The 13,044-nt window shown below is 30.6% G+C and overlaps 1 protein-coding gene and 1 long non-coding RNA gene across 7 annotated transcripts in view; one reads left to right on the top strand and one right to left on the bottom strand.

The window, feature by feature from the left end:
• LOC143252179 (fat-like cadherin-related tumor suppressor homolog) overlaps positions 1–13,044 on the bottom strand; it is a 228,995-nt gene that overhangs the window by 62,139 nt on the left and 153,812 nt on the right. For all 6 annotated transcript variants that reach the window (XM_076503925.1, XM_076503927.1, XM_076503924.1 and 3 more), the window contains 9 exons: positions 9,649–9,807; positions 8,587–8,739; positions 7,962–8,175; positions 7,649–7,788; positions 6,009–6,172; positions 5,095–5,417; positions 3,741–4,409; positions 943–1,772; positions 356–527 (listed from right to left, as the gene is read on the bottom strand). In XM_076503925.1, the coding sequence (XP_076360040.1) occupies positions 356–527; positions 943–1,772; positions 3,741–4,409; positions 5,095–5,417; positions 6,009–6,172; positions 7,649–7,788; positions 7,962–8,175; positions 8,587–8,739; positions 9,649–9,807 (2,824 nt within the window). The remainder of the gene's footprint in view (positions 1–355; positions 528–942; positions 1,773–3,740; positions 4,410–5,094; positions 5,418–6,008; positions 6,173–7,648; positions 7,789–7,961; positions 8,176–8,586; positions 8,740–9,648; positions 9,808–13,044) is intronic.
• On the top strand, positions 354–6,827 carry LOC143252180 (uncharacterized). Its single transcript, XR_013028868.1, has 3 exons — positions 354–484; positions 4,113–4,312; positions 5,149–6,827. It is a non-coding gene; the product is annotated as an uncharacterized LOC143252180 (long non-coding RNA).

Consider the following 13,044-nt stretch of genomic DNA (forward strand, 5'->3'; position numbering starts at 1 on the left):
AATCGACCGTTAATCTACCTTATCCTCTCTCTATGTCAGCTTTATAGAGGCCGCCATTGTTACCGAATCACACCTCTCCATACATTAAAGTTAATCCGCGGTAAATTCTACAGGGAAAAGCGAACCATCGCAATGCATTGGTTGTTTGTGTTAAAACGGCACTTGTCAATTGTATCTGAAGAGTCTATACATTAATATTATAATGATCACGCAATGGCCCGGATGAGGCTCCTCGGCGGAGCTGTTGGCGACTTCGGCTTTTCAGTCACAAAGGTTTAAGCCGCGGTTAAGCAGGTTGACCCCCCAAATACCGCGGCTTAACGGCGCTCCACTGTACAAAGGAGAAACATCATACCATTATCATACGCTACAACAACAACATTGTATGCAGCTATTTGGGGTTTTAAATGATGCTGTAGCCGAACTTCTCCAGACCTACTGTCGATGCTAAACAAATCTTTTCCACCCTTCACAAGCTTATAACGTATGTATCCGTTCAAGCCCATGTCCAAGTCAATAGCTTGCACCTGTATGCAAAATAATGTTAATATTATTACCACTTGAAACCTTTTTCTCTCTTATTAACTGTTACATTATATTATGTCAAAAACTTAAACAAAGGTTCATGTTGTAATGTACAGTACCAGGATATGCTTCATATGTCAATTGTAACACTAAATACAGCTCTAAACTTTTTACTTTTTACTCTAAGAGTATTTTTTGTTGTTTTTTTCATAATAATATCCTATATTTATTAAAGTATCTCATCTAAGCAAAATATTTTACTAATAAGTATTTACTGTATTAAAAACAATTCTGTATTGTTAATTCTGCATATCTACTTCAAATTATTACCTGTTTATTAAAGCATACTGACTTATAAGCTTATTTGGTCATTAAATGAAACAAAAAATAAATATTTCAAACACTTGCATCTTTTACCTTGCAAATTAAATCCCCTGGTTGAGCTTCAATAGGTACCACAGAATAATAAGGAAGGTTAACAAAGATTGGGGCATTGTCATTTACGTCTAAAATGGTTATTTCTACAAGCACATGGGCTACACGAGGAATGCCAGTAGCTGTGCTTCGTGCTTCTACAACAAGTGTATAATGATTATCTGTCTCCCGATCAAAAGCTCTGCCTGTTGTTTCTATTATTCCAGATGTCTTCCCAATCTTAAACATGCCAGAAGGATTCAGGATGCTAAAAGTCACATGTTCATTTAAGCCACTTCCAATAACAGTAACAATAGTAACTCTCAATACATCTGTTGTGTTTTCCACAATTGAAGCCCTGTAAACGTTTTCAGAAAATCTTAACCCACTGTTCTTAGCCTTCTCCACAGTAATTTCAACTTTAGTGCTATTTTCAAACACCCCATCTTTTGCTGCTACAATCATTTTGTACTTGTTTTCTAAATCAACCGGGTCTCTTACAGAGATTTGTCCTGTGATCTGATCGATGAAAAACTTAGCACCACGATTACCAGAAACAATTGCGTATTTAATCCCAGTGTGAACATCAGCATCAAGATCAAAAGCTTTGACAGAAGTCACAGTAACACCTTTGTATGTTGGCAAAAGCAAGGTAAATTCATACATTTCTTTTTCAAACTGAGGAGAGCAATCATTTACATCCAGAATTTGGATAAAAACTTCAGCAGTTCTTTCAGCACTAAGCTGAGGTCTACCTTTATCTGAAACCTGGACATTGAAATGAAAAGATGGTATTTTCTCATAATCCAAGGCCTTAATTATGTGTAAGGAACCTGCAAAATACATAACATTTTCCAAATATATTATACCAATAAAGAAACTTAACATGCATATTGAAATACAAAACATGCAATGCATAAAGTATGGTATTTTGAAAAGAAAAATTATGATTTTGGGAATTTGTAGTTTGCTTTTTCTGGTTGAAAGTATGTAATATTTATTAGTAGGAAATATTTTCACAAAAAATAAAATCTAAAAAATCCAGTTTCAGAAAAATCTCATGTTGGTTAACATTTGCCAATTTAAAAAATTCTAATAACATTTCTATAGTTTGTCAGTATAAATAAACACAACAAAACTTTTATGACAAACATAATAAGAACAATTTACCAATGAACTTAGATTAGCTTTAGCATTTCTGACTATTTAGAAAAAGGAAATTAATTTTTTATCGAATAAATTTACAAAATGATAATGGTAAATTTCCAACACTGATTTACTTGAAGCAAATTTACCATTCAGTAGTCCAATACATATAATGCTAATGTACATACATTTCAGAATAATTCACTCAGATTAGGTGTACACTATTCAAGATAATTTATAATTAAATTTCTCAGAAAGTAAAATAAGATAGTTGTGTCAATAAAACAAAAAATTACATTTGTTTTTAAGAAAACCTAACTTTTAACAGTTTTTTAATTAAATTATACTTAATTTCCTGATTAAGAAAAAATCGATTTTGAAATGAGTTGATCAATCTTTTTTTTTTAATCAACTGATATTATAGCAATATTTTGATTGAATTATTAAACAATAGAATTTTTTTTACTCATGTTATCTTCATATTCTATTACTGTAAAAACAGAAAACAAACATAAATGCTAACCTGAATATATTTTAAGTAGAATCAAAAAGAGAGCAAACAGTGTGTCTCAAAGTAAACATAAGTTAAGATATCCAGTTAAATTATTTTTTATTTTTATCTTTTCAAATTAAAACATTATAATAAACTTAAAAAGTAACATGCATGTTTCATTACATCAACATTTCAACCATATAATACATGAGTAAACAGAAAAAAATATTTTAAATGTGTCAGAATTGATAATAATCTGTAACATGTGAAAATATTTTCTCAACAAGAGATAAGTTAACAAATGTTACAAAGCTGTAACTGTATTTTACAAAAAGTACAATTACTTTAGCTTGTTGACTTCATGATATGAAGAAATACTGCCTTATAACAACTTATTCTTAAAATCCATTTCAAGTCTATTAAAACTGAACAAAAACGAATTTTTCTTAACATTAAATGTTTATCCTATCAATAAGAGAGTGAACCTTAGCTTTCTAGCTAACAAAAATGATAATACATTAATTGGTTTATACTAAAGAAAATCTTCCTTTACACATTCTTTTTTACACCAAATGTAACAACTCTGGTATTTCAAGTATTGTAATTTACAACTTGCATTAGCAATACATATAATGAAAAAGGTAGATTTTCTGCAAAGTGCATGTGTACAAATTCTTAGAAATACAGCTTAAAGAGCTATTTCAATATTATTTTCACTTTTGGTGAGTCATTAATGTGAAGAAAATTAACCAGTACTAACACTTTAACTTAAAGAAAATTGGTGTACTTTCAAAATATTTTGAATAAGTTTTATGTATCTTATAATAATCAAAAGTTTAATATCTAATAAGATTAGTTAACTTATTCCTTCATTAGTGAACAAGAAAAAATCAAAGTTATTGAGCTAATAATACAGGTTTGTAACTGGAGTCCTCAGGAAAGAGTTTCATTATGTAATGTATTTTACTTATAATAATTTCATGAAGTGATGTGTATTGTCATAGACATTTTACTTTTGAAACTCATTTTAAAATTTAACTTTTCCTGCTTTAAAAAAATGAAAAGACGTAATATAACTCTAATTAATGTACTAAAGTGTTTTTAGAAATACTTTATAAAGAAAAAAACAGGTGAAAGTTTGACTTTTAATCATGCAGCTTACCTGTGCTTGAATCTATCTGGAAATAGGTTTGTGCCAATTTCTCTACAATCTCATACACCAAGTAAGAGTTTAAACCAGAGTCTTTATCCACAGCACTAACCACAAGGGGGACATTTTTATTGGTCAAAATTAAGGTTCCAATTTGTGCTGATTCACTTATTTCTCCATAATAGGTAGACCTAAGAAATTTGGGGGCATTATCATTTCTGTCAACTACATGAATTGTTACTACAGTACTGGCATTCATATTAATTAGATTTGTTGCATTAATAGTTAGATTGTACAGCTTTGTTTCTTCATAATCCAACCCTGTTACTGTACATAGTTCACCTGAATGAGGATTAATAGTGAATTTTGCTTCTTTGTTTCCAGAAACTATTTCATAATACACAATGGATTGACTGAAGGCTACCACAGTTGTGACAACAGCACCAGGATTTTCATTTTCAAACATTTCTGTAATATATTCCTTTTTCTCAAACTTTGGAGCAGAATTGTCGGGTATTGTCAGAACGATGTGAACAGTAGCAGTGCTGACTTTGGGAACAGTCCCCCCATCAGTGGCTTTGATGGTGAGATAATATTCTCGCATAACTTTTTGACTAAGCTCCTTGGCTACTGAAATAATGCCGATTCTGGTGTCCATGGAAAAACTATTTCCTTCATTCCCTAAAAAAAAAATAAACGGACTTAATCCACTGAAATTGTGAGTTTGAAAGGTAAACCACAGAAGCCATTAAACAAAAATAATTTTAAAGTGCACTTAATATATTCTTTATAAACAAACTTGTTTTATAAACCAAACAACAGAATGAATTAGTAAAATAATTGAAATTATGACCAGTGATATCAAGAAAGTTAAAATGATAACGGAGCATGAAATATCAAGACACTATACAAGATGATAGCTTTAGTATTAGTTAGTTAACTATCAAATGGATTTAATTACTGCATATCTTACTTAATTTTGCAGAATCATTTGTGTGACTGTATCTGGGTAAAAGAAAAACACATGCTTATAGCTATTTGAAGCACAAATTATCAATAAAGAAAAATACATTAAAGTTAATAGTTATTTATTTTCAATATTTTATTTAATACAAAAAATTGGCATAGTAATTTTACAACAGAAAATTTGTTATATTTGCGAAACTACTGAAGTGGCAACTTTACAAAGTTAATGATAGTTTTGGAAGTGTTGAAGTGTTATCATAAAAGTGGTAAAAAATTAAATTACTTAAGTCATATCTCCAGTATAAATTTATTGTTATTATATATAATAACTATCTTTCTCTCTCTCTCTATGTGTATGTATATACACACACACATACACAAACAGTGTTTTGAACATTACCTTTGACAATAGCAAAGTTGATTTGTGCATTTTTACCCTTGTCCCGATCTATAGCAAACACTTGAACTACAGAAGTGCCAACAGCAGCTGTCTCATGCACCTGCCCTTCAAACTGTGTGGACAAAAACTCAGGTGCATAATCATTATGATCCTGAACATCAATTTGCACTCGAGCAAAGTTACGATTAGCTGGAGTTCCTCGATCTTTGACCATAATGGTTAGAATGTGCTGAGGACATACTTCATGGTCAAGGGCCTTAACAACAGAGAGTATGCCTTTATTTGGATCCATATGAAAATTTTCAAGGCTTGATGGACTTGCACTACAAATTAGAGATAATACTTTACTCTGTAATAAATGTTTCTTGTCTTTTTGTTTGTCCTTTTAAACAAAGCCTCAACAAAGTAAGAATATAGCTTGACCACCACCAGTGTTTGAAAGAAAAAACTTTTTTTAAAAGTAAAAGTTTCATCACTGCTTCAATTGAAATGTAAAGTTTGATTAAAATAATTACCAAGTATTTATTTATAATTACATTTTACAAGCTAGATTACTATCTGATAGTTTTAAACTCTATTCTTCAACAATTCACCATAATGGATTTTTATAAGTTTTTACTTACTTTATTACATCATTAAAGAAATAATACAGCACAAAACAAATTAAAAGTTACTTTTTATCTTAATAAAACACAGAGCAATTAATTTTTAAATTCATCAAAATAATCTACATGGTTAAAAATGGTGTTTTTAAAAAAAAACACAATTGAGATTAACTAAATCTGAACCTTGCTTCTTCTAAATGTATGCTCGTATTTTGGTTAAATTCAATACATTACAGTTTCAATTGGTTTTATAGTATTATTTATTTGTGCAATATATAAATGTACATGCATATATAATGGCAAATTTACCTATTATAAATTGAGTAGAAAAGTTGTTCTTCTTTGTCATGGTCTTTTGCTGACACATGTAAAATTTCCATCCCTTGGGCAACACTTTCATTAACGCTTACCATATACTTGAATTCGGTAAAAACTGGTCTATGATCATTTATATCTTTCACATCCACTTTCCTCTGTAGAGATTTGTCCAAAATTTAATACATTTAAGCTTAATAGAGCCACAAACCATAACCAAAGAGATTATTTAAATAAAAATTATATCTACTAAGAGCAAAAACAATTAAATTACACTTACACTTTTAAGATGAAATTTAAATATTTTAAATTAGAATAATACAGGAAAGAAAAGGAAACAAAGGCAGAAGCTATAATTTTCTGACAAAACAATGTTGGAAACTCAGTGATGTCGAGATGTGAAAACTGTTTTATATAAACTAAGCAATACGTTTGCATGACTAATTCTAATGCATCATATCTTACATTCATCAAATTAGAATAATTAATCTATCATGTTCTAAAAAAGAAGAATTCAACACAATAGCTGTAAACGTTAGGTTATTTTAAACATAAGACTTTAGAAATTAATATAGGTTTTATTTTATTTCTTGTACTGATTATTATTCTCTGTTTATATAAAAATTAACATATATTTATTTTAGATTGAGCCTTCTATATTAGGTTAAAAGTTTCTTCTTCATAAAAAAATTACATCTTATAATGAAGGTTCTTGTTTTTTTACTCTTTTTGGATGAATGTTGTTTCTCCTTCATTGAATTTGAGCAAACTTATTCAAATAAATGTATCTTTCAAAAGTAAAGCTCTTTTAAACCATTGGTAGGTAATTTTTTCAGAAATACCTTTATTAAACAACAGTGTTTTATCTTTGACTAAAATAACAAGTTACTTCTTACAAGACATTTGCTCAAGTAACAAATAATGTACGATTGCTTTTTTACATAAAAAGTAAACACAATCTAACTTTAATTGATTATTTATTCTCTAGCATAAAATTCTGAACAAATAATTAATCATGTCTGTTAAAAATGTACAGAATATCATGAACTGAACATTACTATATATAAATATGGAATGAATTTCTAAGTTAAACACCTACTCAATTGGAAATATTATTAATTTATTTTCATTAAAATTAACTAGACCAGTGTTTTGAGATCTCAGTGTTCTTTGCATATGTTACACTTTAATTTGATTACTTTATAGTCTTCTGAGCCTCAAATTGATGTATTTATAAACATTATTACAACTAACAACTCTTAACGATGAAACCTACTTACAAGTTTTATTGTAATAATCACTATAAATATTTTATAACTGGTTAAGAACAGGTATAATAATATTTATTTACAGACAGTTTATAAGTTTCATACACGTGTAAATCAAACAGTATTGGTGTGAAATTGGTTTTTAAGTATAAAATTATTACTACAATACTCCAAAACTAAAACTGCTTGTCAAAAATCTCTAAATATATTCTAATAGATGTGCATCACATACTATTATGAAAAATATATATGAAGCATTACAATTTCAGTAGCTAAGTGTTTTTATATTAGGGTAATGGTTCCTTCTGCATAAAAATTAATTTTTTTTTTATTCTGAATTAAATATATATTATTGAGTATACAAACCATTGTGTATACAGTATAGATTCCATCTGTAACACTAATGTTCAACTCATACTGGCTGCACACTTCACCATCTACTGGCTCTGCTAGAAGAACTGCACCACCATCATTTTTCATCATAAATTTTTCATCTTTATTACCACCTACCAAAAACACAACATAAGTCTGACAGTGCTGATAATGAAACCATAATGGGATCACATACAAACTTATTATGAACACCTTTGCTTCTCAAATTCATTTAACTACTTTATAACATAATGAAATGTATAACTTACTTCAGAAAATTTAACTAAAAAAAGAATTAGAATCTTACCAACAATTGAGAACCACAGCCTGTCTCCATCTTTATCCTCTGCTTCAATTAATGTAACCATTTGTTGTACTGGATCACTTGCAGTAACCACATTGTATGATTCTGAGTTCTTAATAACAGGAGAGTGCTGAGATTTCTTAGGCCCTTTAAAAGCTTCAATTAAAACACGTACTGTTACAGTGTGTTTTGGTTCACCATGATCACTAGCCTGTACCTTAAAAAAAAGTGACATCCCATTAATTAGAAATTCAGAAACTAAATTAAATTTTTAATGCAATTAATAAACATATATAATTAATTCAGTAAATTATCACCACTAATACTAATATTCTCAATTGTTTCCTAATATTTATCACATTTTAATCACTCAATCACATTACAATAAACTATATAAACACTAAGAAAGATGGTTCATAACTTTTCAAACTAAACAATTATAGAGAAGGTTATTAAATAAGTACACCTCACTCCAAACACACATACATTTTCAATATTACAGTTGTTTTATATAGTAAATATTGTTAAATTCTATGCAGGTTGCTAATAGGTCTCTAGAATTTCAATTATAATGTTACTTAAAACTTTTAAATCCAAATAATATTACTCCTACAAGTCTTATACTTACAATAAGTTCATATTCTGCACTAGTCTTAAGGATTTTATCTGATGTGATAACTCCAGTTTTGGGATTAATATAAAAATAATTTTCAGTGCTTGATTTCAATATACTGTACTCTACATCACCATTAGGTCCATCATCATGATCAACTGCAATGACCTATGGAAATAAGTTTTCAATGAATTACAGATACCATTATGTTAAAACTTCATACTTTACTAGATAAGAACACACAACACAAGAAGTTGCAGATGCTTGAATAGCATGAGGATTTATTAAGCAAATGCTATTGATAAACAATAGCAAATAGATATAAAAGACCATCAAAACTGTGTAGTTATCTAAAAAGTTAATAAAAGTTATGTAGAAAATGACCGAAACATAATTATAATATACTTAGTACTTGATTAAAGTAAGCTAGATGTTACATTGAATTATAATTTGTAAATATATCTGTAAATAAAGAAACAAAATGTTTATATCATCCAAAGACATTCAATTTCAGTAAAGTTTTAACTACAAACACACATAATTTACAAAGTTACAACTTACTATTTATTACAAGTATGCAGTTTTATTTAAGTATTATTCACAAATTAGTTTATTATCATATACTAAAAAAGTGCAGAATCTTTTCTTGCTCACAATAAATTACATATTAATTGATTTGTGTGTGTGTAAATGCTGTAAGTTATCTACTTCTAAGTTTTACAGTTTGGTCTTTGAAAACACAGTATATCTGTAAACCTAAGCTCATAAATAATTGTATTTAAATTTTGAAATGAATACCAATTACAAAGCACAAAAATATAGCTAATGGAATAAATTTTACACATTAAGAAGATTTCATATACTTATTTATTTTCTAGTAAGTAAACTCAAAATTAATTATTAACAAAATATAAAAGATAATCCATAGACACAAATACTGCTTCTAAAATGTTTTTTTATATTATAACTAACTGGCCTTCTTTTTCCAACCTACTTTTTTAATGTCACGTTTTAAAGAACAAGAATGCACTTAAAAAGGTGTTTCTTTAAAGTAATATCAGTAGTTTTTAACCTTACCCTACAAAGAAGCTTTCCAGTCATCTCGTTGGATGCCAGAACAGGACATCGATATAGTGATTCCGTGAATCTTGGTTCATGATCATTTATGTCTTCTACAGTCACTATCACACGTGTTGTGGATGACAAGGGGGGTACACCTGAATCGCTAACTTTGACCTTATGAAACAATATTTACAACAAATAATTTTATGTGATGTTTAACATCAATCTCCCTACTATGTTGTATATTTACTAGCTCAAGATTAATAGCAGTACTATATCACTATCTTACAAAATAATCAATATTGCAGTGATTTACGTTTGATAAAATTTGCAGGTAAATTATGTTGTGTTAAATAAATATTTCTTGAAAATAATAAGAATATTCATTCATGATATTCAACATTGAGCAATTGAACTTATTTCATCAACCAAAATTTTCGTCTTCATGAACTTTGTTCTCAGTATTAAATTTGTAGTAATAACACACCATCATACATTCATTAAGGATAATTTTCCTACGCTGAAAATGTAGTTCAAACAGGTACTTACTTCTGCTCACATATACAGCTATTCTTAATCAGTACTTCCCTCTATTTGCTAAAGTTTTTTGCATGCCACAAGCCTTTCACTCCACTTTATACCCTCGATTCACAAGTTTTTACTGATTCTTGCTTGCAAATAATCATTCCACAAACATCCATCAAGTGATGTGACATAGGTCAGTATAGTTTAAAATGAGCATATTTATGAAGAAAATATATTGTGAGAATTAACCTGTGAGTGCTCTCTTGAAACACCCCTTCTCTAGTGTATGAAATAGGACAGAACAGTTTGCATTTAGACGTCATAGAAAATATGAAATGAATTCAATATGGCACTACAGAACAAATCTAAATATATGAAGTAAACCTGGTTAGGCATCACTCACCACAGAATGGGATCCAGATCACAACATGGGATAAGCCACTGTTAAAGGTATATAATGAAAAAAGGAAAAAACTTAAACAGTTGAAGCCACACTGAAGTATGAAGCATGGCAGTAGGTGGAAGAAGATAATTAGATGAGGAATAAACAGCAACATTGTACAAACAGTGAGAGATGAAAATATGTCCATATGCTCACTTGAAGAATTTCCTCCAAAATATGACGCTGATGAGACGCTATGAAAAAAATAAGATATCTAATCTAATGAGAACACACTCAGAATAATTGACAGAAAAAAGAAAACAAAGAAAAATAAGTCAATTGAATTAAAAGTTGATCTCATTTAATAAGAGTAGAAAAAGAGATATTAAACAGAAAAGAGTTGCCAAATGATGTATAGAGGGGAAGGGTTATGACAACTAAGAACACAAACAGGACATAGAAGTCTAATCAGAACAGACATGGAACAGAGGTGGGCAATGGAGGAAAGGAAAATCTGTGAGATGGAGAAATCACTATCCTCAGTTGCTGAGATGTAAGGAAGTAAAGTTCAATCTAAGTAAAGGAGAAGGCAAATGATACAGAATATGTGAAATGTCAACAGCAAACAAATCTAACCAAAGATATCCAGAGGCTAAAAGAAGGAAATATGTCCTTTTGGATAAATGAAGCATAGAACAAGCAGACAAAAGTACAGATGGAGGTAAAGTAAGGTAGTGGTTTGGTTTGTTTGTTATGAATTTTATTCAAGGCTACATGAAGGCTGCCTTGACTAGCTGTCTACAATTTAGCAGTGAAAGACTACTGCTAACTCTTGAGCTACTCTTTTACCAACAAATATATAGTAAGATTGATCATCACATTATAATTCCCACATGGCTGAAAGGGCTAGCATGTTTGGTGGGAAAAGGATACAGAACCCATGACCTTCAAGCTGTGAGATGAGTACCATAACCACATGGCCATACCAGGTCAGTAAGGCAGTGAAGCACTACATTGAGATCCCAATCTAAAAGAGTCACATATCATGGATGGCAACTAATCAGGGAAGAACATAACAAAAGTGGCAAGGCATGGGAAGCAAAAACTTTATGGCACTGGGAAAAATGAAAACTGTTGGACAAAGCTGCTTGATAATCTGTGATTGAATAGACCAGACTTTTGATCTCCATGGAAGAAGTTTGATTTGAATGTGCCAACAAATAAGCTACATGCTGCAATAAAATGGATCTCCTCACCAAGGATTTTATGATAAAACAAAACATGAGTCATGAAGAAAGGCAGGGATGGCAGGATGAATTAACTGAGACCAAGGTGACCACAGAAGGACTGGAGTACTGAAAAAGAGAAATGATGCAGCAGATTGGATCTGAAGTAGCTGTGGAAACCATAGCTGTGCTGGCCAATAGAACAATCAGAAGGACTTGACATGTAGTGGAGTAGATGATGGAAATCACCCAGAGAAGGAATATACACATAAAGGAATTTGTCTGTCCAATCCTGACTGAATTTATTAATAACTACAACAGGTGAATTAGGCACTGGAAACCAAATCTGAGGTCAGTTGGTATTGAGGATAGTGACAAATGCATCCAGGTGCAAGATACTCGCCCAATTGCATAAAAAGACAGACCCTGAAGATCTACAGACTAAATATAGGATAAATTTTGTTTGAGTGGAAAAGATGGTCAACAATAAGGTAGAAAGCACATAACATGTAAGTCGATGAATACTGTAGGAAGGGAGGGCACAAAAAAGGATTATCCAATATTCAACAAGAAAGGGAACAAGATCAGATGCCTTCCTTGTGATTCAGATACACAACTACCAAAGAATCAATTACCTACATGGATTATAAACAGATGATTGCAGGCAAGAAAGAGAAAGTGAGGAATAGGAACCTGCACTGACATGTGAGTTTCATCTAACCAATAATGCAGATTGTCAACAAGGGAAGGTGGAAAGGTAATAGGAATATCCAACTGATCCCACACAAGGTTCCATTGATCATGAAGAGTACTTTGTAAGAATTTTATATGTGTTCAAACCATGGGAATAAGGGCCATCATAGAGGACCATCTCTCCAAAAGAGATTGACCTTTACAACCAATGAGGGTGTTGATGGCTACCAGATCCATTGAACGAAGTCAAAGAGAAGCTTTGGCCCAACTGAGATGAGTGTTGAATAAACACCCAAATGGATGAGATAATGGGTAGGAGCAAGGAAGGATTTCTTCAACCAATAAACCAACTGACCTGAGCCATCTCCAAAAGAAGCAGACAAGTGTGTCAGGAGGACTCCATTTCAGAATAATCCAACAGAAGCAAGTTGTCCATATATTGGTGGAAAGCCAACCCTCAAGTGTGCATAAGTCTGACAAAAGCCTTAACCATCTGAAGAAAAGACGTATGGTGCAATTGTAAACTTAGAAGAAAGAGCACAAAATTGATAAACAACCCTTTGATGAACAAACCAAAGGTAGTGT

Source organism: Tachypleus tridentatus, chromosome 6, assembly GCF_004210375.1.
Source record: "Tachypleus tridentatus isolate NWPU-2018 chromosome 6, ASM421037v1, whole genome shotgun sequence".
NCBI lineage: Eukaryota > Metazoa > Arthropoda > Merostomata > Xiphosura > Limulidae > Tachypleus > Tachypleus tridentatus.